The 24,540-nt window shown below is 40.4% G+C and overlaps 2 protein-coding genes across 6 annotated transcripts in view; one reads left to right on the plus strand and one right to left on the minus strand.

Moving 5' to 3' along the window:
- Positions 1 to 24,540, plus strand: part of nbeab (neurobeachin b) — a 216,993-nt gene that overhangs the window by 110,121 nt on the left and 82,332 nt on the right. For 4 of the 5 annotated variants that reach the window (XM_077540847.1, XM_077540848.1, XM_077540849.1 and 1 more), the window contains 2 exons: positions 8,638 to 8,787; positions 16,288 to 16,424. In XM_077540847.1, the coding sequence (XP_077396973.1) occupies positions 8,638 to 8,787; positions 16,288 to 16,424 (287 nt within the window). Of the gene's footprint in view, positions 1 to 8,637; positions 8,788 to 16,287; positions 16,425 to 20,470; positions 20,490 to 24,540 lie in introns of those variants that run through there. The other variant, XM_077540851.1, reaches the window with a different exon arrangement.
- mab21l1 (mab-21-like 1) lies at positions 16,581 to 18,661 on the minus strand. Its single transcript, XM_077540862.1, has one exon. It carries the CDS (start codon positions 18,239 to 18,241, stop codon positions 17,162 to 17,164), a length of 1,080 nt encoding a protein of 359 aa, XP_077396988.1. The 5' UTR covers positions 18,242 to 18,661; the 3' UTR covers positions 16,581 to 17,161.

A 24,540-nucleotide genomic window follows, 5' to 3' on the forward strand; every position in this document is an offset into this window, starting at 1 on the left:
TTAAGAAAGACTAAAACAAAGGACATTTTCGCTGTATTTGTAGTTTTGTAAACATAGTTTGTTATTCTTCGTTATTTGAAAAATAATTTTTGTTTTTATTTTATTTTGCTAAAAATAACATTGGTCCTGACGATGTCCAGAAATACAGAAGTGAGATAAGGGGGGCTCGAACCACCAACGGCCAAAAACAGATGCTTTAGATAAGGCTGACTTTCATTTCAGTCAATTAGCACCTGACACCAGTTTCACCAATCATGACATTTGGTAGACTGAACAGGATGCACAAAAAAAAAAAAAAAAAAGTCTAAATGACTCATGCATGAAATTGAATAGGACGTCTGCCATTTTGGTTGGATGTGGTAATTTTGGGCAAATTCCAGGAGTGGTAATTTGACAAACTTCTCCAAGGGAATTCGCTTTAGCAAGCCCCGATCAGAAGCCGGCATCCGAGACAGTTGTCTCTTAATGCTCTCATCTTCACATCAGTAGCATGACAGTCACTCGGCAGCACATTCTTTGTAGCGCTGCAGTTTTTTTGTTTTTTTTTTGTGGTAAGGTCGCAGAGGTGAGCGCGCCATCTCCCGACACGCACCCTCGACCACATCCACACTCGACGAGCTCTCCGTCGAACGTTTCAGTGGGCTGCAGCTGGCACGGGCAGCAAAAAAGAACAAAGCGGCGCGTTTGAGGCCCCCGAGAATGGCTATTAAAGCGCTCAAATCTGAGACTAATGGAGAAACGTCCAAAAAGAATGCAGACTTTTTCTGCTTTGACAGCGGGATATGACAAGACGCGCTTCAGCCGCCATCTTTTGCCGTTTGAAGAAGGGCAGACGCGCGGCGCTCGCAGCACGCGTCACTCTTCGCCCGCTCCTCGCTTGAAGGAATGAAAGTGATGTGGACAGATTGTTTTTCTTTTTGTTTCCCCTCACAAAGAACACTCAGCTGAGTGAGTGGCCTGTGTCTGTTTTGACGCAGTCTCGCCGTCGCCTTTGTTTTCTCCTCAACATTAAGAGCTCGCCGCCTCCCTCACTTTCTTTATTTATTTGTTGTGTGCACTCAAAGGAGTTATTTTGAGATTGTGTAGAGCTTTGTGCCATCTTTAAAGCTGCCAGTGAGCACTTTGTTAGACGTGCATATCAGTCTTGCTGTTTTTAGGGCATAATTTGGAGCTTTCTGTTGACTGATGATGCAAATGTAGAGATTGCACATACTGGTGCAATCTGATTTCCCACATGACTAGTCAGTGCATCCATGGTTCAAGAATCATTTTTTCTAACTTCCGATACTCAGTGAGTTTTTTTTTTATTCATAAATGTATTTATTTTCGTTTTTTGAAAGTCGTTATGGTCCAATTATCATAGTTTAAAAGTGAATTTTCAATTACCACTAATACTGCGTGCTAATCTTGCTCTCGCAAGATAACTTCCCGCGGTATTTGTGAGTTCACAAACTCCGGAGAATGCATCTTGTACTGCTCCCGCAGATAACCGCCGTTCCGAACCGCTGGTGGTTCGGACCAATCACAGAGCGGCATTGTGTTTGGGGGCGGGGATATGCAACTGTGACGAAACCAGGAAGCTCGCCAAACAGTCCTATTGTGAATTTATTTTTGTCAGTAATTTCTCCGAATGTGGTTGGCCAATTTGCTCTAAATCTATGTTGACTTTCAGAAAGTACTTTGTTTTTCTATGAATTATTGCAGTTTTTCAAGAATTTTGAAGAATTGTGGTAGATTTTTCACTTTTTTGGGAAAAAAAAAAAATGGTGCCAGTAGGTAATCATTAGCCCCAAGGACAACATAAGTAGCCCACAGGTCTGTTCTAAAACTAGCTTACCAGTGATTGGACACTGTTACTTGCTAAGAAGATGAAATAAAACGAAGAATGTAACAGTTGTTTATTAATTAATTTCAACTTAATTGGTACATGTTTCTTCTGTCCCAAATATTCTATATTTTGTTTACAAATGAAATAGTGTGTTTAATGAGGAAAAAAAATGATGTATGGTTGTCAGACTCAAATATTGGCCCGTGCCTAGTTGAAAGAACATTATGATAAAAAATAATAACAGCTCCAAGAAGGCCATCGGGGCAGTAGCTTAACCTTTGTCATCACTTTTCGTGCAGTGTGGGCGTGCGCGCGTGTGATTTGGCGGACACTCTGTCTCATTGTCTATTAGCCGCATTGGCAGCTTAGCCAGCACATTTGGTGTCGCCGCCGTCGGCCTGAAATAAGCTGCCCTGTTGCACCCGCTGTTGGGAGTATATTGTCGGCTGATTGGAAGCGGGCAAGCATGAAATGGAAGTCACGTTAATATTGATCCAAGTGTTTAACGGGGTGTTTTACCTCCGGGTGTCCTTGCCGTCTGCAATCAGGTGAGAATCTTCTTCTCGCTTGGCGCTGATTGCTACAGACGGACTCGTTGTTCTTGAGGCCGAGTCCTCACCGCGGTCAGACTATCCTCACCCAGGCTCAATTTGGACTGAAAGTGAACTGCCCCACTCAAACATATAACGGGACATTTACTTATAAATGTCTGTATGCAAATGTTTGATTCAGGAAGGACTGCCAATCCATCAAGTGGAAAATCACAACTGAGAAAATATTTTGTATGTTGCCTATTTTTTGAAAATGTTTGCCCCTCCACTCAGGTAATCGTAATGGTAATTGTATTATCACATTTGATTGTTATATTGGTCACTTCCGGCTCATAGCGCAGTTGGGTAGCATCTGCAAGTTGCGTGTTACAGAAGCTCAAATTACCAGTCAAGTCACCATTGACAACTGTTCACTCTGGAAATGTAAGTTGTGCACGGCCCCTAACCTGGACGGTAAACATTGGGTGACATTTACTCTCCCAGGCCATGCTACATGTTGTGTGATAATCACGCTTTAGCCCACATTAGGAGAGGCCACCCCGCACGGAATGACATGAAACCGGACGTGCTGAGGATTTTACGCTGAATTGAATTTGTACAGTATTTGGGATAGAAGAAGTCTTTTTTTTTTTTTTTTTTTTTTTTTTTTTTCTTGCCCATTACGTCAGCAAACTCCCATTGAAATAAATGAAGACAGCTGTGTTTACGCACGAGATACATCATCACGATCACATGACCAGGATAATGGCGCTCATCACGGTGCATTCGAAATTTGATACTCATTGGGTTTAAAATAAAATTCAGGGAATAAGATGCCAGAGATATTTGCACTTTTATTCTTTATACACAAAGCCTAATCCAATACTGAAAAAGTAGTTATAAGTTTTGAATCACTTTAAATACAGCCAAAGCAATGTTGAGTATAAAAATATGGTTTTGATGCCATCTGGTGGCATCTTATTGCCAATCAACTACGTTGAACTAAGAGGAGGAGCTTAGTTTATTTGGGATATAGTCGTGTGTGTGATTTAAAAAAAAAATAAAATGCTTCTCTATCATCTTTTAATATACATCGGCAGTTAAAAACTTTTTTTTGTATGGGTGTCAATTTTTGGCAGATTTTGTTTGTTCGCGGCAGGGCTCAGATAGCCAAGGGGTTCTCGACTCCCATTTGTTGAGTTGGAATGGATGGTCACGCATGAGCAATATCTGCCGCTTGTGTTTAACTTGGGACGAGGACTGTTGCAACCTCTGGCAGACACTAAATCAACGTTATGATGTGAACTGCCGCGCTCGCTCAAAAGCGACGCTTTTGCATCACGGGAAGTACGAGCCTGTTGTTTCTAATCCCTTGGCAGGCTTCAAAAGAGATATCGGGAAGACGTGAGGCGGTATCTCGGCAGCCCGTGCGGACCTCTCGTTGGCTCTGTGCGGAATGCGCGGGTGCGTGGGAGGGCAGCCATGCAAGCCCAAGCAATGCATTTGATATTGAAGTCAGTCTATGGAGCTCGCGTTCCATACGATGTCAGAATGCTCGCGCAAATCAGTGGACTTATTTAAAGAGATCTGACAGCATGAGACATAAAACAGAATAATTCCTGTGCAAGCTCCCAAACTTAAAGCGCCTTTTGAGTTCCCTTTGAGGTCACCGTACTCTGCGTGTGTGAATGTGTGCGTAACTATATACAGTAATGTGTGTCACATATCGCTTGCATGCCCAGCAGCAGAGGAAATGAAAGAATATAAACTTGAGAGAAGTATATTTTTAAAGCCTTTTAAGTCTGCTCTGTTCAATACTTAGGACTGAGAGACCCCTCAACACTCTGTTGCTTAAATCAGTCTGGCCTCTATGGGAGATGAAATGTCAACGCTATTATGCACACTTCTGATGCTAATATGTGTGAACAGCGAGATCGAATCATCTACAAGTTAAAAAGAAAAAAAAAAAGAATCCAGTTTGGCTAACATCAGAAAAGCTCGCTTTCAAATAGTACACTTCAAATCAGTGAATGGCTTAGAAATGTAAAAAAATAAAAAAAAATTTTTTTTTTTTTAATAAAGCTAAATGAATATAAACCCAGTCGGGCTCCGAGGTCTGCAGACTCGGGTCAATCAGGGTTCATGTTTGCACTTCAAAGTAAACATGGTGAAGCAGCATTTACTGGTAGCTGTTATGCTGCGCACGAATGAGAGAAGCTGCCAATAGAAGTTAGTCCCAAGTGTCATTACTTTTAAATCCAGCTTAACTCATTCACGACCAGCCATTATCACTGAAGCATCCCCCTTCGCTGTTATACTGGATTTTGACTGATTTTGCAAGGCCCACGGAATATTGTGTTCACTTGCTATAAATATGAAACCTAGTAAAAAGAGTCTCTTCTCTCGTCAGAAAAATGTATATATATTTCAATCTGCTTCCGTTTTGCAGCAATTAGCATTAGAATATAGCTAAGTTTCACCATTATTCACTAACTTTTAAAATAGAACGTTTTTATATGTTTTTGGGAGCGATGAGTTAAAAATGGTTGGATGAATAAATATCAAATTCTTTGAATTTATAACTGTTTCAGATTCACAAGGCTTGATTAGTCCCACAAGAATAATTACATTTATAGTGAACAGGTGGTGTTAAAATTATGTTTGCCTGTTAATTTCTTACATACGTCTCTGATCAATTCAGGTCACATAGTAATGGAAATCCGGACTCCCTATTACAACTTAAAATGTTTGGTCAAGCTTGATGATGATAAAAATAATTGATTACACCTCCTCGCCAATGTGGTTCATTTGTAAAAATGACTCAATGTTTGACTTTGACGACCACATGCAGCAGTATCGAATTCCTTTCCCTTCTTTGATGATTCCAGAGCACACGTTACGTTTTCCATGAGAAGTCCAAAATTGCGTTGAAGGCGAAGCTGCGGCGCACAGCGGTGGACGTTTGTGATTTTTGCGCGCTTGTCGGAATTAGCCGCGTTTATTTAGTCTAGTGAGGCCTGGTGCTCCAATGTGCCAATCCAAACATCAGCACGTCTGCTCATCAGCCTTTCAGCAGGATCCTTTACAAAATGACACGTTTCACTTTGATCTCCAGCCTACATTGGCCTGTAACTGCATGCGGGAGTTTTTTTTTTTCATGTTTCTGTTGCCCTGAAATGCTTAAAACTGCTTCCCTCCATCTGGCGAGAGCGCTCCAGATACAAAGCAGAGCAGGAAGTGGGCTTTTGCTTTTGTTTTGTTCAAATGTGACCTCTGCAAGACAAGGTGCCTGTTAGGTGGGCTGAAAGGTGAGCTACACGCCTACTGACACTTTCTGCATTTTCCCAAACTTGCCGTCAAAGTCAGCAATGGCCTGATTAGTTCATGTTTCTGACAAAATAGATGTGGGCTGCAAACATGCAGATAATTGGGATGAATCTGAGCATTTGTCCCCCTTTGTGATCAACGTCACTAAAGGTCAGATTCTCTGATGTTTCTGAAAGAATATACCCTGCATACTTAAAACTCATTCACTGCCAGTCATTATAGAACATTTTTACATTTCCAATACTCGCGTGATATTACATTCAATAATTATATATAAACCGAATCTACCAAATAACAGAATAGACTCCCTACTTTTTGTCCCGTCCCGTTCTTTTATAATTGACAGCAGAAAAATGTAGGTTTGCCAAAATACAGCCATTTCTCCCATGGACTCTGAAACTGTGTTTATTTCCTATAAAATGGGGCAATGATGTCATCTACCGGTGGTTGGGCATCAGTAAAGTTGTTTCCAAGTTTGATATTTACAGTGGAGCATGCTCAGATTCGCCCCCATTTAGCACCGCTCTAAAAAATACAATTGACAAGTATACTTGTCAAAGGCAGTGAATGAGTTAATTATCTTGTGGTTTGGGCTATATTACACACATCGATAATCGGGACCAATTTGAGTATTTGTCCTTCATTCTGATCGAGCAACATTAATGTTGTGTGGGATACACAGAAACCAATAATCAGATCAGATTTTAGCTTTTAGAATCCCGCCCCCGTCAAATCAAATTCAGCAATGACCAGCGATGTAACAATAACGACAATATCGTGTTGGCGCAATATTAAAACCGGCACGATATTGTCGTCATGTCATGATATTAATAGCAGCACATCTGTTTAAAAAAAAAAAAAAAAAAGTCAGGTTGATTTCAATTTGTGCATTTTTAGCACCCTCTGGTGGCTAGTTATTTAGTGCAGTTTAATTTTCACAAGGCATGTTTTGGCCCTTCTATGTTTAAAATCCATGCTAATGGTCAGATATAGGGGAGCGGAATATGCTTGTGAAGCAAATCAATATGTGGAAGAACTCAATGTGTGCGTGCAATATTAATAGTTATTAGAGATTGTAGGTTGTTTATTTGTATTGCTGTTATGTACAAAAGTACAATATTGTGACTTTTTTTCACCAACCTTCCCAAAATATTGTGATAATGATTGCATGTTGGGATATCGTTAGACCACTAGCAATAACCCGATTGCCTTCTGTCTTTAAAAAAAAATTACCCGATTGCATTCTGACTTATCATGTGGTGTGGGCTGCACCCATGTTGACAATCGCACTCAATTTGAAGATGTTCTTCCTTCTGATCCAAATTAGCAAAGGTCTGATTTTCAGATGTTTCTGAAAGATTCTCTTTTCAGATTTGACTTTGGTGTTGGTGATTTAGGAGTGATTCTACCTCTGAAATCTGCTCAGAAATCGATGTCTGCTGTAAATTGTACATGTTAAACCTGTTCAATTTCAAAAGTTGCTGTGTGTGTGTGTGTAATGCGCTTAATTTTGTACATTAGATACAACACAGCAGCCTGTCGGGGGCAGTTTGGAGCCGATGAACGCGCTGCAAAAATAAACCCCTCCTTTTGTTTTGTTGGGATGTATGAAGACGGGGAGCTGCAGGCAGATGATGAAGTCCCGGTGCAACCTAATTGCGCTGTCTGTTCAGCCTCGCCGCTTGTCACGTCTCCAAAAGCGGCGAGCCACGTCGCTAATCGACGGCGAGCCGTTGGTCTTTCAAGACGCAAACGTTGTGTTTCATTGCTGACCTTGTCGGGGAATGAAAGCAAATGTACCTGTGATCTTCAGATGCGTTCCGTCGGGGAATATGTTGCCCGCCTTTATGTGCTGTGGCATGTGGCATCTTCCTGATTTTTACTGTGTAGCATGCTAAGAGATGCTCACTGGAGATTGTTCTCCAAGGAAAAGTCGGAAACATTCATTTGGTGGACTCCTATCAGATGAAGTTAATGGGAGATGAACTGTGGATCAATTAACAGTAAGGATAGACCAGCCAGGTATCAGCTTTTGACAAATATATAAAAATAATGTATCGGCCTTTTTCAAAATCTGGCGCCCAATAAAAGCTAAAACCATTTTAATCTCAGGAAACTATTTATTTAAATTTTCAGTTAACTTTATAAGAGATGCTGCTGACCATGGGGACCTTCTGAACCTTTTGTTTTTGTTCAACATTAAAACAGACTTTTCAGTTTGTTTGTTTGTTTGTTTTTTTAATTCAGGAAAAAACAGCTATGATATTTACTACTTTAAGTTTCCATTTAACTTTTTAAGACATACTGATAACCTTGGTAGCTCACTTAACATTTTCTTTTTAAAAATTTAAAATGAAGTATATTGTCTAAGATTGAAAAAAAAAAAAAAAAAAGTTCAATAAGCATTCATGCTTTAAGACCTTATAACAAAGTCAAAATTGTAATTTGTATTTTAAAACTTTTGGACTCTGGAATATTTTTTCCTCCTTTTTACTGAAAATGAATATCGGCTTCAAATATTGGTTATTGGTCTCTGACTACTGATAATCAACATCAGTATTGTCCCTAAAAAAAAATCAAAAAAAAAATCAGTCAATCTCTACTCAACAGTTTCACACATCTGATGCATTAATTAAATCATAAGTCAAGTGTAAAATGGAACCTGGACTGGCTGGCAACCAGTTCAGGGTGTGTACCCTGCCTACTGCCCGAAGCCAGCTGGGATAGGCTCCAGCACCCCGTGACCCTAGCGAGGATAAGCGGTTAAGAAAATAGATGGATGGATGGATGGATGGAAAATGGAAATTTCCAGGCCATTGTTTGCACAAGAATTTGGGGGCAGATTGTGTAAAAACAACTACATGCAACTCCCGTAAATAAAAATGCAAAAAACAAAAAACAATACCATAAACATTGTGTTGTGTATGTATCCCTTTGATTTGTTCTTGGCAGCGACAGAAGAGGACGAGCTGGTCAAGCTGAAGACTTTGGTCTTCCCCGGCCAAAGTGTTCCGAGCCAGAGTCCCGAAACGGAACTGATTCTGGAGGGAGACGAGGACTCGGCCGGCCTGCTGCAGGAGAAGGAGGCGGACAACCTGGGTGGTAAGTTGATTTTGTAATCTAACATTGTTGTCACGTTACATTTCGCTTTCATTTGTTATTGGTACATGGAGTCGCCGTCGTCCATATTTTTGTGGTGCGGTTCAGACACAAAATGGAACAGCAAATTACAAACACAATGTAGCTCAGCCTCGGGCTAGCAGACGCTTCAGAAGAAACAGAAGCAGTAGCAAATGCTATTAGTGATTATGTATTTTATTTGTTTTATTTCTTTATAGTACATCACAGTAATCCAGAGTATTTAAATTGTTACCGTTACATTTGTCTGCGGCGTTTCTTTCCAGAAATAGAAGACAAAATATTGAATGAATGGAATAGAGCTGCTTAATATATCAATTATTCAATCGATTAATCTGATTCATTTGAATTTTGCATTATAGTGTATAACAAAAACATTTTTCCCAGATTACTGTTTATTAATCAGTTAGTAGTGTTTATTTTGTACTTGGTATTCATATAGTGATGACAAAAAAAATAGGCGATTGTGGTGGGAGTGGGGGGTCGGGGGGGTCGGGTATTTGTAGTTCATGTTGTACCATTGTTTCCCAAAGTAAAAACAGATGTTTGCAAATGTCTTATTTTGATGAAACACAGAAAATAATCACTCTTCTTTCATGAAAGACTGCAGAAATCAGTGAAGAATTGCTATTGATATGCTGAAATCAGAGGATTTGGACAATTTTAAATTAATAAATGGCTCCAAACGATTACTCGATTATTAAAGTACTTGTCGATTAATTTGGGAATCAATTACTTGTTGTTTAATCAATTAATTTTGACAGCTCTGGTTGCATTTTCTTTAAAAGAAACAATGTATTATTTGCTAGGGCTCGAGCAATAATAGATTTTTTTTTTTTCCTTAGGCCAATACCAATTAATTTAAAAAAATATGTCAATGACACTGACAACATTAAAGACTGAATAAGAGACCGATCATTTCATTCTTTTACAACACTTTTTCTGATAGTATTTGTTTACTTTTACAACAGAGAAAAAAATGGCAGTCCAGTTTTTTTTTCTTTTTTTCCAATGCCATTATCTTTTAAAAAAAAATCTGGAATAAAAAAAAAAAAAGGCAATTATTTGTAAGAGCTTATATCAGCCAATTAAATTGGTGTGGCCCGTTTACATATTTGAGAATTTACTACTAGCAGTTTGCAGTGGTTTGACATCACAAGCAGATTGATGATTAGCATTTTTTTCCCTTACTGTACCCAGCGTGACCTTAACCCTGACCTTAAAGTCGAGGTGCATACCCACTTGTGATTTTGGTCTTACCGGTACACCCCAGTAACCATCAATCAGTCCACACGCTCGTCTTGAAACCGAATCCCCAGCACATCCTGTCGTAGAGTCTGCGGCGGCCAACCGAACATCCCATAATATGCGCTATCAAATCCGCCGTGGGTGGCTTTACGAGGCACCGCCGCGGCTTTACAAGGGGACGAGTTAGCCAGATTTTCGCTTTTAGCGTCGCACTGGCAAGCCAAGCTGCACTTCAAACCGCACGCGAGACGTTAGCTTCTTCTTGCGGCGGCTCGCCTGCGAGACGAGCGCGAGCGACCTCGTCTTCATCCGTCAACGTTGTCGCTTCCTTTTCATGTTGTGGAGCGAAAACAACACATTACTCTTAGCTGATTAGCGCTGCCTCCTTTCAAAGCCTCACCAATGAGAAAATGTTTCATTTGCGTCCTTTGTAATTACTCTTTGAGATGCTTTCAAGTCAGCTCCAAAGTATTGTTACACAGCCTTCATTCTTTTTGATGGCCAGTTCGGTCCTCTCTGCCCCTTAAATTCATTTACAACTATTCTGATGAATTGTGTTTCGACGTTGCGAACAGCTCACAATCTTTCTGGCATTAAATAGTTGAACTGCGAATGTACAGTCTTTAAAAGTAAAAGGACTCGGTCCCTTTACTTTTTTTTTTTTTTTTTTTTTTTTTTTTTTTTTTTAAGTTTTGCCCAGAACTTTTCAGTTGGTGCCGTGACCCGAATGATAGCGGTTTTGGCATTTGCAAATTTGCCCATTGGCACATTTTTATATTGGAACCCATCCTCTGCTATTCGCTGAAAATCTCACTATTATAGTATTGCATTGGAACCATCTGGTGACATCTCAGTGCCAGGGAAACTATTTCAAGTGAGTTGAGGAGCTCCATTTAAAAAAAAAATGAGTCCTTAACATGACATTTTGACATCTTATGGAAAACATGTTTTTGAATTGATATACTATTTAAATACTGTATTATTAAATATTATTATTATTATTATTATTATTATTATTATTATTAAATATTATCGTATGCTAAATATTGTGATCAAAATTAAAATACAGCAGCAGATTTCTGTTGAGCATAAATGAGACAGAGTTTATATTAAAAAAAATGTGCGTATTATTAATATAAACCATTGCAACGTTCTGCACTGTATTATGTTTAAATTAGGGCTGGGCAATAGGGCCACAAAAAAAATAAATAAATGAGTCATTCAGGATGATTACAATTTTAATCAATTTTAATCGAACAAACCCAACAAACATTTATTTAAAGGTTTCATTTATTTAAAAATTTCTGTGCAAAATGTTCAGACAACAATAATGTGTAATGATTCTAAATCAGTTTTAACAAACGCAACATCCGTATAGTTAGCAAAAATACAACTCACAATAACATCCGGATGTAACAGAACATAAGAAAGACACTGTTTAATAATTCAGAAGACAAAATTCAATTTCATTTTCAAGGATTCGATTTTCAAAATGACGATTAATTGAATTAATTCGATTTATTGCCCAGATTTATTTATTTTTTTTTCATATTTGTATTAAAAAAGTGCATGTATATAATGAGCCTCTTCTTGCATATATAACAGACATACGTCCCAATACTTTTGTCCACGTCGAGCTTTTTTGTGTGTGTGTGTGGGGGTGTGTGTGTGTGTGTGTGTGTGTCTGTGTTAAATGACACAAGATGCGGGAATGAGCCCGCTGTGCACATAATGACAATCGTCTTGGCAAAGCCGTCGCTCCGCTCCAAAGCGGGCCGATGCTGAGTGCCAGTACAATCTCATCGACACTCTCCCACTGAGGGGGTGACCGAGAGGCCAGACTCTTTCCCGCCAACCTCCACAGTCAAACAACTGCAATGAAAAAAAAAATGAAAAAAAAAACGATTCCTGTTTGTCTTTTAAAAGAGAAGGACTTAACCAAAATGACACATGCTCGTTGAAAGATGTTGTCGCTGAGCCACGACGCCAGAGAGACGACGACGACGACGATGGGAACGATAATACATCAATTGTGGGCTTGTTCTTCTTCTTCTGGATCATCAATTCCTACTTATCATGTACACATGCCCCCTAGTGGCTTTTTATAGCACTGGAATGAGATCATAGTAAATGAAGTTTGAGTCTTGAAGTAATGCTGTGACATCACAGCCTTTCTGTCCATGATTTGGCTGTTGATCATTTCTCAAAAAAAAAAGTCCAATATTTCCTAATCAATACTTGTTTGGGCTAAGAAAAGTAATGGCACACCCGTCCACAACAAGATGCATATTAGGATCTCTCATTGAGTTTGAACGCATATGTGATGTTGCTGTTATTAAGTGCTATATGTGTAGAAATAGAAAGTTATAGTTGTGCCTTGACATACAAGTGACCCAACCTGAGAAATTTTCAAGATAGGATCTGTTGTTTTGAAGGTTTGACTTGAGTTACAAGTGTGGCCATGTTAGGAATTTAACATGTATCTCAAGGCTCCAGTACTTTAAAAAAAAAATTTAAAAAATGGCATGGGGCTTCTTAAACCTGCTGTTATTTACTGTTTATTTACTACACCTAAAATATTCATGAGTCAATTTAACCTGCTACAATTTAATATAGCATGTAATTTCTAAAATGTCTTTTTAAAAAGAACACAAGCGGGTTTCCCCATGTTACCCACGCAATTCCCCCCCCCCAGACAATTGCATGAGTACAGTTGTTAATGTGTGTGCATTAGCCTTCATACGCGGATGCTATAAAAACCTTGTCTGTTGCTGGATGAAATTAAGGAATATAGTGTTTTCATGGGATGGTTTCAAATAAGTATTTCCCATTAGGAATAATGCACAGCCAACTCATTTGCTCCAAGTGTAAGACTTTCAATTGTAAAACCCCCCAATTGACCCATTTCAAGTTTAAAACGCTATAGAAAAAAATAGTTGGGGAAAAAAAAAATGTTTAGAATTTCACTGATCACACAGGCAGCAACATTGAACATTGTTTGTGTGTATGAAACTGCTGAAGCGTTGTGAGTTTCCCAGGGTCCGCTGTCAGTTGCTCTCCCTCCCACTTGTACAATACTTACGGTATATATTGCCGATATATTTATGAGCTCTGCGCTTTCATGCAAGCACGAGGAGGCCTAATGAGAGATCTGGGACGCGATCCTTGTCTCAGCCGCGCTCAACCTTGCCAGCCTTGAGGGTGTGAGGAGCTGGAGACAGCTGTGATTATAGACCAACACCCCCCCCCACCTCTATGCCCCCCACACAGCAAGTGCTGGCATGAGATGTTGAGGACACTCAGCAACTCAACACACTCGATGTGGAAGGTTAAGGTCAGCCCTGCCTGCACCCTCACTCACATTAATATACTAATAATATGCAGGCATGTGCATGGATGCCTAAATGAATCACATTAGGGTCCATGTCAGACAAAGAATGAAGGGGTGCATGTGTGTGTGTGCGGGGTGTATGTGCGAGTGTGTGTGTGTGTATAGTGAATTGAGTGTACAGTATTGTCATTTTAGCATCTTCTTTTGTCAGGCCAATCATTTGAATTATTTAGCATCCATTGTAAAGCCAATAAATATTTTTGTATTTTTTGTAAATAACAATGATGCTGTACTATTGTTTTTTAAAGGGATACTGTACTTATTTAGCCATTTTTGGCAGTCAAACATTAATATTCTGCCTAGAATAAATTCAATCTTTTCATTATTTTTCATGTACAATTAGTACCTTTAAAAACACATTTTGCAACTTGCTGTCGACTGAAAATGACATCACAAGGGCTCTGGTAACCAATCACAGCTCAGTTTGTGAATGTCACATGACCAAACCTAGAAAACAGGTGAGCTGTGATTGGTTACCTGAGCCCTTGTGATGTCATTTTCAGTCGACAGCAAGTTGCAAAATATTTTTAAATGTACTAATTGTACTTGAAAAATAATGAAAATATTAAATTTATTACAGGCAAAATATTGTTTGACTGCCAAAAACGGCTAATAAGTCCCTTTAATGTTTTAATGTTAGCTGCAACATAAAATTGTTTTCAGGAAATATAATTTCAGCAAAGCTAACATGTTTAGAAATAATTATTATATATAGTATTTTATTATCTTTTGATGTCTTAGTCAATGATTTATCCAGGATATACTTTTTTTCCTTTTTTTTTATCTGCACCCACTGAGACACTTTATTAGGTACATCTGCACACAAAAATAAAATCGATACAAAAGCTCACGTTCACATTTCATTTAATCATATTTTTATACACAAAAATATGGGTCAATACATGTACCTTGTAAGTTAACAATATTCATAATATCTTGTATTTAATAAAAGTTTAATTCATTTAAAGCTACAACGTGAATGGTATATGCAGTTTATTATTGCGGTTTACACTAATTGGAAAAAATTTGATTTTTTTTTTTTTTTTTAATAGAAATATTAGACAAATGCTTTGGTTTATGATGCGGGGAAAATACATGTTCAAGAAATGCATGTCGCTGGATATTGTTCTTAACACTTTGTGCACCTGATGAAGTGTCCAATGTATATGCAAATTGTTTGCTTTTTAATAAGAACGCTTTATTATCTCGTGGATGCTTTGTGGGCAATTATCCGTCACAAAAATTAGACTTTTTTTTTTTTTTTTTTTTTTTTTTTTTCGACCAAAAATCTGACTTCAAAATAAAAATGTTCCAACTGTTGTTAGATGTGACCCTGCAGCATGCAAGCTGCATGCTTGAAGCTAAATGTGGTGTTAAGGTGCCCTTAATTTCATTATTCATGTAAACATCGTGAGGCCATCTCACCTTAATTATGAAAGGATCTCCGAGGGGGGATTAAAATGTTTTTAATCCTCTTCTTCCTGCAATGTGCTGCCGCATGCACCCCCGCAAGACACACACTGATCAGCGCATGCGCACGCGCGTCTCTTCAGGTCGCCAAACAAAAAGTATTTATTACACCAATAACAACAATCCACTCCCTAATCTGGTTGCCATCAATCGGATTATTCCAGGTGACGTCACAAACACGGTAGCCATGGGGGGGTGGTTGCATGCACGTGAAGGACAAGGTGGGGGGGGGTCTGTGGGCCCCTCGTCCATGAGCCGTGCTCCTGCAGCAACGTTCCACTCGGCGTGTGCATCTTTCTAATTGGCCCGCGGACGCAGATGAAGACGGATGTTGCGTTCAAGTGGCTCCTCTTCAATGGAAGGGATCGATAAAGATCCAGTTTGCCGTTCCCGACACTGCATGCGCGCGTGCGTGCACGCGTGGGCCCAGCAGGGTGAACAATAAACATGTGACAACAGCAAGCAACCTGCTGCCTATTCGCGTTTTTGTGTTTTTGTTTTTTTCTTGCCAATGTCATGCAGGCCGATCATGTTCCTATAAAATTTCGCTATACATTCTTGTTTTTGTGTTCGTTCGTATTATTGATGGCTGACATTTTGCAACACAATGCATTCTTTTTTTTATTTTTTTATTTTTTTAATGCAATCAGATGTCCATGTTTTGAAGTACCATTGTTGCAGTGAATTAACGGCACATATTGCGAAATACACATTTGTATGTGATTTGACATTTATAATCCAAACCCTGAAAATTTAAACGACGCCATTGTGTGTTGATGATCGTGGCTTGTTTTGAAAGAAATGTTTCCATTTTATTATGTTTTTCTTCCTTTACGTTCTAATTTAAGGACTATAGAGCACTGTGCAAAAAAATAAAATCTATTTTATTTAATAACCTAAATCCTTTTTTTTTTTCTTCAATGCATTTTACGTTTCGTTTTTCTGTTAAGTTTTTTGTCTTTTGTGACGATGCGTGTATTAATTTAAAAAGATTTAATTTCATTGTACGTTTTGCTTTTGGAATTTTTTTTTTCTCTAATGTGGTGACGTTCTGCAAAAAAAAAAAAAAAAAAACATTTTGGTTTTAGATTGACAATTCATGTCGTGAAAATGAAACACGAACTAAAGTGTTATGAATGCCTTATAAAACAAATCATTATCCGCTTTTTAATATATTTTTTATTTGTTCTAATGTGACGCAACGGCGAAAAAAAAATAACTAGGTACATTATAATCTGCCGTGACATTTTTTTTAATTATTATTATTTAATGCTGAACTTGCTGCAAGAGCTGTTATGTTTGTCGTATTCTATTTTGCCGAAGGTCCCTTTTTAATGGTCTGCACGCATTTACAGGCCCGGTGGCGCTGAGCAGCCCGGCCCAGCTGGTGGCGCCCGGCCTGGTGGCCCGGGGGACCCTCACCATCACCAGCAGCGAGATCTACTTCGAGGTGGACGAGGACGACCCCGCCTTTAAGAGGCTCAGCCCCAAGGTCAGATGCAGGAAACGCGTGCATGCGTTACCACCCAAAAAAAACAACAACAACAGAACCTTTTGACGCCATGTTGCTATACGCAACAAAACACACCTCGATGCAGGATCCAAATTCAGATTTACATTTTTCAACAAAAGCATGACGTCGAGCAAGTACATTATAGAACAATTGCTTTTATTAGCTCTTTAAATTAAGTGGGTGGCAATTTCAAAACAAACAGATCACAGATGTTAGAATCCAGTGTAGTTCAAGTGCATTTCTTTTCCTCAATTTTACCGTCATATATATTTACTATTATTTCCTAAAAAAAAAAAAATCATGGCAGAGCAAGTTTTTAAAGGAGAAAAGAACAGCCAATAAAAATAAAAAAAGTTATTTAAATTAAAAATTCAAGTAAGTCGATGGAATGTTGCTTTACACTCAAATGTAAACTTTGCAAAAAAAAAAAAAAAAAAAGTAGGCAGAGGACAAAATGTAGAGAGCAAAAGTATAAATATTTTTTTTTTTCTAGCAGAGAGAAAAAAAACACCAACATTCACAATGTGACTGGAAGCACAACCCTATCAACACATTTACAGTATCAAATGTAAAGTCTCCCCAAAGGTTTGTTGAATTGTGAAAATTTTATTGTGTGTTTAAACGCAAAAGTCCGTTTTTTTTTCGCGCGCACGTTATTATTATTATTATTTTTTTTTTTTTTTTAATGATTATTTTTTTTTACCTCGTGAGTCAGCTCAGAGCTTCTCGAGACTTTTGGGGTTGGTGAGGATCTCCCTGGCCAGGCGCCACGTCTGCTTGGCGGCGTTCTCCAGCGCCGAGTGCGGCTTGCCCTGGAAGAGGTCGAGGTTGGGCAGGAAGTAGTGCGGGCAGCGGCGGCACTGCAGGCACGAGATGAGCTGCAATAGAATCCCGTTGAGGCGGTCGCCCAGGCAGTTCTCGTCCCAGTCGGCCTCGCGCGGGTGCTTCTCGCACTCGTACGACACCAGCGTCTTCATGTGGTAGTTGTTGAGCGGCGCGCCGGGCAGCTCCAGGTGGCGGTCGCGCAGCGCCTTCAGCACCGACAGGCACTTCTTGCGGCAGCCGCCCAGCAGCAGCCGGTTCTCGGCCTCGGCGAACTGCAGCACCCAGGCGTCGCTCTCGGCCGAGCTCTGCTTGCCGTTGAGCGAGTAGCACTCCTTGGAGAGCAGGTTGAAGCCCTCGGCCTTGACCTCGGCCACGCGGTTGGGGCCCGGCCACGGGATGTGCGGCAGCGGCCAGTGCGCGGCGCTGCGCGGCCAGATGCCCGTGCACTTGAAGGCGGGCGTGATCTGCACCACGTAGCGGTCGCGGATGCGCAGCTTGACCTCGCTGGTGTCCGCCACCATCTTGACCACGTCGCGGTAGCTGCACTTGTCCACCGCCTGCGCCACCAGCGTCTGGAAGCGCGAGCGGATCTTACGCGCCGACAGGTAGCCCGACGCCGTGATGAACTCCACCCACAGCGACATGCTGCGCTTGCGGCCGTCGCTCAGCTTGAGCACGGCGCAGCCGGGCAGCGAGCCGTCGTCCACGAAGTTGAACACGCCCATCTGGTTGAGGTAGAGCACCACCTCGAACTCGCTGGGCGAGATGACCTCCAGGCCCTCGAAGCGGTTGTCCATCTCGCTCAGCGAGCTGATGAAGCGCGGCTCCTGCACCTCCACCTCCTTCAGCACGTCCGACACCACCTTGCACACCTCGCGGATGGACTTGGACACGGCCGCCTTGCGCGACTGGCACTTCTCGTTGTAGTACTTGTTGAGGTGGTACACCAGCTTGGCCTGCGCGGCGATCATGTTGGGGCAGAGATCCGGGTTGTACACCGGAGTCTCGCAGTACGCCGACGGATCCAACGCGGCGGTTTGTACGGGAGCCAATTTTAGAGGAGAAAAGGCGACCCTTTACCGAGAAAAACCCGACCGGGACCGGGACCGGGAGAGGGAGGGAGGGGGGTTGGGGGGCGGACGGAGCTCCCGGGACACACACCCGCGAGACGCGCTCACTCCTCGGCACAGCCACTTGACATGACTGAAATTATGAAATCGCTCGACTCGGGGTGAACAAGAGAGGAGCAGAAAGCAAAATTATATTTTAAAAAACCCCAAAACAAAACATAAAAAAAAGTCCCAGCTCCGTCGCGTGCTTGCGTGCGCGCTTTGCGCAGAGTGGAATGAGAAACCGCCGCCGCGTTTGCTCTCTTCTGACAGCGCGCGCGCGCGCGCGCGCGCTCACGCACACGCCGTCTTGTTGTAAGGGCGGAGCTCGAGCGGCGGCCTTGACCAATTGGCTGCCTCGTTGCGTCACAGCGGCTCGGCTCGGCTGCTTATAGACAAGGAGGCTCTTCGTCAGGCCACAAAGTGCAAGTAGACGCCCGAGGAAATTCACACGCAAATGCGAGCTAAAGGGGAAATAAGAATCATATTTTTTGATGTCGCAGTCTTATGATTTTTCCTTCTCGACCGCGTTTATTTATTTATTTTTTTCCTAAAGTACTTTATTGAATTATAGAAATGACATCTCGTCTCGTTGTCATCTTGGAGAAATCATTTCAATTCGTTTGTGGCCACTATTTGAATCACATTTTTCTTCACTCAACTGGATTCAACTTTGCTGCAAGCTGCTGAATAGAACCAGAGTTGTTGATTTAAAAAAAAAAAAATAAAAAAAATTACAATTAATTTTTGGCTGTGAAGTTACATTTATAGACGTCATTAAAATTTGCTTCTAAGACATAACGTCGATGTTGAAACAATCAATTTAACATTCTTTTAATATGATTTAGAAATGTGCCATTTGTCACGATATTATTCAAAACTATTTTCCAATATGGCGACAACAAACTTTTCTATTTTAATCAATTTAATCTTTGATTCTTATCAATTTTTTCAATGAATCTGATTTTTTTTAAAGTCTTCATTTCCTTCGCTATATTAAAAAACAGGATTATTACAAATTGGCTTTCCAAAGTAAAAGTGGATGTTTGCAAATGTTTTATTTTGATTCAGCACAAGATAATAAATCTGCTTTAATGGAGAAATAAGAAATGCATGATTTAAATTTTTTTTTTATAATTGAGAGTCTAACACTTAAAACATTTAGGCAATTTCCAGTTTCTCTAAACACTTAATAGATTATCAAAAATAATTATTGATGAATCGATTAATTATCGATTAGTGGTTGATTAATCGAAAATGTGTTGCACCTCTAACAACACACAATTTTTACACCCTGATATGGTAATTATTATAAATATTTGGACCTAATTAAAGTACAATACATAATTAGAACGATGCTTTGAAAATAATTGAAGCATGAACATCTAATTGTAGTTCTGACGTATACACGTCCATTTTGTAGTTAGTCCATTTTTTGCGTGCGCTGTGCATTTTATGTATTTTTTTGATTTTATTTTTTTTATTCTTGCATTTTGCACTATTCTTTTTATGTCTCGCATACACTGCCTCCATTTCTCAAAACAAAGAGAGAAAGAAATGTTGGAGATGGATGGACACAACAGTTGAGTTTTCAGCTCTCCAACATCATGTGCCCCCTAGTGGCTGTGAGCGGAAGAAGTTATGAATGTATTTCAAGATCTGTTTGGCCGCTTTGTAAATTACGATCATCGGGCCTTGCTGTGACGTCATCGCATGTCACCATCTCGCCTTTGATGTCTTTGAAGTCTGATACTTCGGAACCGATAAATATTCCCGCCGAGACAAGTAAAAGCCTTCCCGTTTAAGACTTTTGTTCTTTCCCGCATGTAAATCCCTGAGAAATGGCCACGCTTTTTACTGTCATTCACAACTAGCCCGCCAAGACAAAAAAAAATAAAAAATAATACTAACCATGTATTTTGGCCACAATGTTTGTCAGCATTCACACAAGAATCCCAGACAACATTCTTACATTTGACTGTAAACTGGCCTCCCTTATTGACATATTTTCCGTCCTCCCTCCCTCCCAGCGCGGCCCAGCCCGCCACGTTTATTAGAACCAGACCACGTCCGGCATTCCCGTCAAACGCCGCCGCAACGTCAGGATACAGTAAGCGCTCGCTCGTTTTCTCGGCTCGACTCTTCCGCAAGCTTTTTTTGGCCCGTCGCCGGCAGCGTGCGTGATACCGGCGCGGGGATTTCGCCCAGATTATCGCCTCCTAATCTGAAGCATGTGCCGTCTTGTAAAATGCGTCGCCGAGAAGAGGGGCCCTTCTCGGCGCTCGTCTTGGACACTTGAGTGCAGCCCTCTTGACAGCATTGTTGCTTATAGCTGAACAAGGAGGCCCTCCGCTTCCAGCTCGGGCTCCGTTTTCCCCCGCGCGTTATTGTATAAATCAACATGGCGTCTCCTGCTGTCTCCCGCCAATTTTCACCAGAGCATGTGACTCCGTTTTCAAGGCCTCTTTTGTTTCCCCGGAATGGACGGGGGACACTTCTCATCCTCCATTTTTCTTTGGCCTTTTCCTCTTTATGAAGAGTGATTGTCCTGTTAACATGGCAGGCGACTACGGGGTCAATCCTACTTGACTGGAAATTCCCTCTTTGCACTCGTGTGCATGCAGTGGCCCGAAGTGATGTGGATGCATTTATTGTCTGGACACGTATGTTGAAATAATCACAAATCATTTGGATTCCTACAATTATGCATATGTCGGGCGGACTCCTCGTATCCCCAAAATGATCACTTTTCGGGTGACCCCCAAAAACGGCATTAACATTGCATTGTCAAAGAGAGAAAGACATTTACAATACTTTGTATTGGTCATTAATTTGTATAAAAAAAATAAAAATAAAACAAAATCGTATTGTGGAATTGTGAATACCAAATTGTGACTGACATAGGAGGTTTCAGCCAAATGCCATCGATATGCAAATAGTGTCTATATGTATTTGGTCATTGTGGCGTTTGGGAAAGTGCAGAAATGTCCGGAACTGTCTTTGGTGGGCATGTCAATCTTTTGTAGACCCACAGAAAAGTATCAAGAATTTGTGCCTGAAAACATACAGGAAGTCAGCCATTTATTTTTATTTATTTATTTATTTATTTATTTATTTTTTAGCATTGCACAAGTGTCTGGGATACATGATTCTGATTGGTGATCATTTGGGCACATTTTCTAGTAGGAGTTGTTCAAAGTGCCAGTTCTGGAAATTCACCCAAATGGCTGATGCCTCAAAAAAAAAAAAAAACAGCCAATTTAAATTTAAGCAGATAGATAACAAAATATGATTTTCAAAATCGTACCTTGTCGTAATATGTTTGGCCTATAGTGCTTTTTCCACATAAAAATATAAATATAAATGTCACGGTTTTGTAGGTGGAGTAAGTGATGTGGACCAAATGGAGGAGACAGATCAGATACCAGAAATGAGCAACTTGGGGTGATTTATTGACGACTGGGTAGGAAATCCAAAAACTTCGACGAGACAGAACTGGACTTGACATGGCAGAGTAGGACTTGACAGAACTGTAGCATGAATTGACTGCACTAGCTTAACATACAAGACACCCAGCATGACCCACGTAACAGCATCAATGCACCCACACCGACTGGACAACCACAACAGGCTAAATGCACTAATGAGCTAAAGAAACACACCTGGGGGAAAACACAAGTGGCTGAGGGCAGCGATTGGTCACACACTGGGAAGGGAAGACACACTCAGGTGGGCGTGGTTTGACATAAATGAGACAAGGGAAGAAACGAGGAACACATGACAAAACCACCAAGCACAGACAAACACACCCAAAAACGCCAAAAGAAAACAAAATCCCAACGCCACAGTACCAAAACGTGACAATAAATTAATTATAACATACATTTAAATCTCTGTACTTTATGTTGTCAGCAACCGCATATAACGGCGGCCAATTGTGGCATCGTACTAATTTTAATAATCTAATTACTGAAGAACAATTAGCCGTAAAAGTTGTCTTTCTCAGTTCTGCAAAATTAAGTGATTAGCGCATAAATCTGAAGTTTGTACAAAAAAAAAGGATGTTAGCAAATACTGTCGCTCTCCCAAGCTAATGCGCAGATAAGATTAAGAGGATTTAATAAATGATGTATTTCTCTATAAATCAGATTAAAAATGTCAGATGTGACGTTCCCACTGTGAGCAATAATGTTCATGTTAATTTTGTGGTTTAGCTGCTGGCGTCTGCTTATGGTATTGATTGTCACATGATGAAATGTTTTTGTTTTGTTTTTTATTTAGTAACGGAGCGTTATTATTATTATTATTATTATTATTATTATTATTCCCCGGCAATATGGTGTCTCTGTAGGAGGCGGGCTAATATTGTTGGACCCCCTTTGGCTTGTGTCCATTCATTTGTTTTCTCCACCGCTGGGCCTCTTCTGAATGTCGCCTGGAGGCTCGCAACCTTCCCGACCGGATCAAGCCAATCACGTCAAGCGCACACTGGGACACCCGGCACAAACTTTTAACTAGCATACGTCATACGTGCAGTTTTTTTTTGTTTTTTTTTTGTATGTCTCTCTCTCTACACACAAAAAGGTGGCCAAAGTGTAAATTAAGAAACGTAATTGATTGTCTCGGCTTCATTTGGCCCTTCACCCCCCTCCCCTCTGCAATATGCTACGCTTGTCAGCCTTTGTGATAAATTACATGCATGCATTTGCATGAATTTAGCAGCACTGTGGCTCGCACATGTATGTTTGCCAAATTAAGAGTTGGGCAAATGCAGAATTTGCCTTTTGAAAAATGAATGTTTCATCATTTGGGTGCACCTTTCTCAACGTTAGCATACAATTTAGCGTCGATTCATTGGGATTATATTTCCCATTAAATTGATAATTGTCATTATTAGGTCAAATTATTATTATTATTATTGTTTTTAGGGTTTTACCATTCTCACAAACTGGTAAAATGCATGCTAGCATCCCATGAAATTGTTTAAAAATAAAAAATAAAAAGATCCCCCAAAGCCAGTTTTACTTTGCAACTTCAAGTTTGGTAGTCATGTCAATCTCGAGGTGACCCGCAAAAAAAAAAAAAACCCTGAAGAAGCCATTGCAAAAACACACAGGAAATCAGCCATTTTGTTTTAAAGGGACCATTTTATCAGCAATTTGGCTAAGTTTCTTGACTTTCCATAAAAGTACTGAATTAAAAATATTCCTTCCCCAAGCCTGTTTCACTTGGCAATTGGAATTTTGGTAGGTATGTTCTCCTTGTAGGCCAACAAAAAAGTCGAATAGGCCAACAAAAAAAGTCTCAAGAAGCTGTATCGGAAAACAAACAGGAAGTCAGACATTTTGGTTTGAATCGACCATTTTAATGACAATTTGGCAGAGTTTGCTTGCCAAAAAAATGGTTCACTTTGAAAATTGAGCTCCAGAGGTCAGTTTCGTTTAAGCAACTTGAATTTTGGTCAACTTATTGAGTTATCCTGTAAAAAAAAAAAGTCTCCATTTTGTTTTGAAGCAGCCATTTTACATCCATTAGGCCTTTCCAGGGGTCCTTTGAAAACAAAATCAAGATTTTGTCCAACTTTTACCAAATTGAACCCAAGACAGACGACTGAAGCTAAATTGTTGATGGGTTGGTACTTGGTAGTGGTTGGATGAAGCTTGTGTAAATTTTGCTGTGGAGCCACATTCAATTAGCAATATGAAATCCATCATGATTGACATACCTATGTACCATGACCCACAAAAGTCATGTCCGTAAGCACACAGGAAGTCAGCCATTTTGTTTTAAAATGATGCTCTGTCAGCCATGTTGTCCACAACCTTGTGATTCTTGCTATGTTTTCCCTACCAATTTATTTGCAACACTACTGCCAACTTCTCCAAATATGGAATTGTTGCCTTGCTGGACTTCCGCGCTGAGTTGAGCCGATTTTTCATTTTCTCGTGGTTTTTGTGGTCAAAACAAGCAGCATATTAATCTTCATGTTGCGCGAGGTGTCGGCCATCTCCACGTGGGCGCTGTAATCATCTGCCCACTGACCCCGAGATGCTCGTCTGCGCCTCCGTGCGTTCTTTAAATCCACCTTGCCTGAAGATTAAGCGCAGGAAAAAAAAAAAGAGGATGGAGCCAAAACGCCGTGCCGCCGACTTGGTGATCGA

This window comes from Festucalex cinctus, chromosome 13 (genome assembly GCF_051991245.1).
Source record: "Festucalex cinctus isolate MCC-2025b chromosome 13, RoL_Fcin_1.0, whole genome shotgun sequence".
Taxonomy (NCBI): Eukaryota; Metazoa; Chordata; class Actinopteri; order Syngnathiformes; family Syngnathidae; genus Festucalex; species Festucalex cinctus.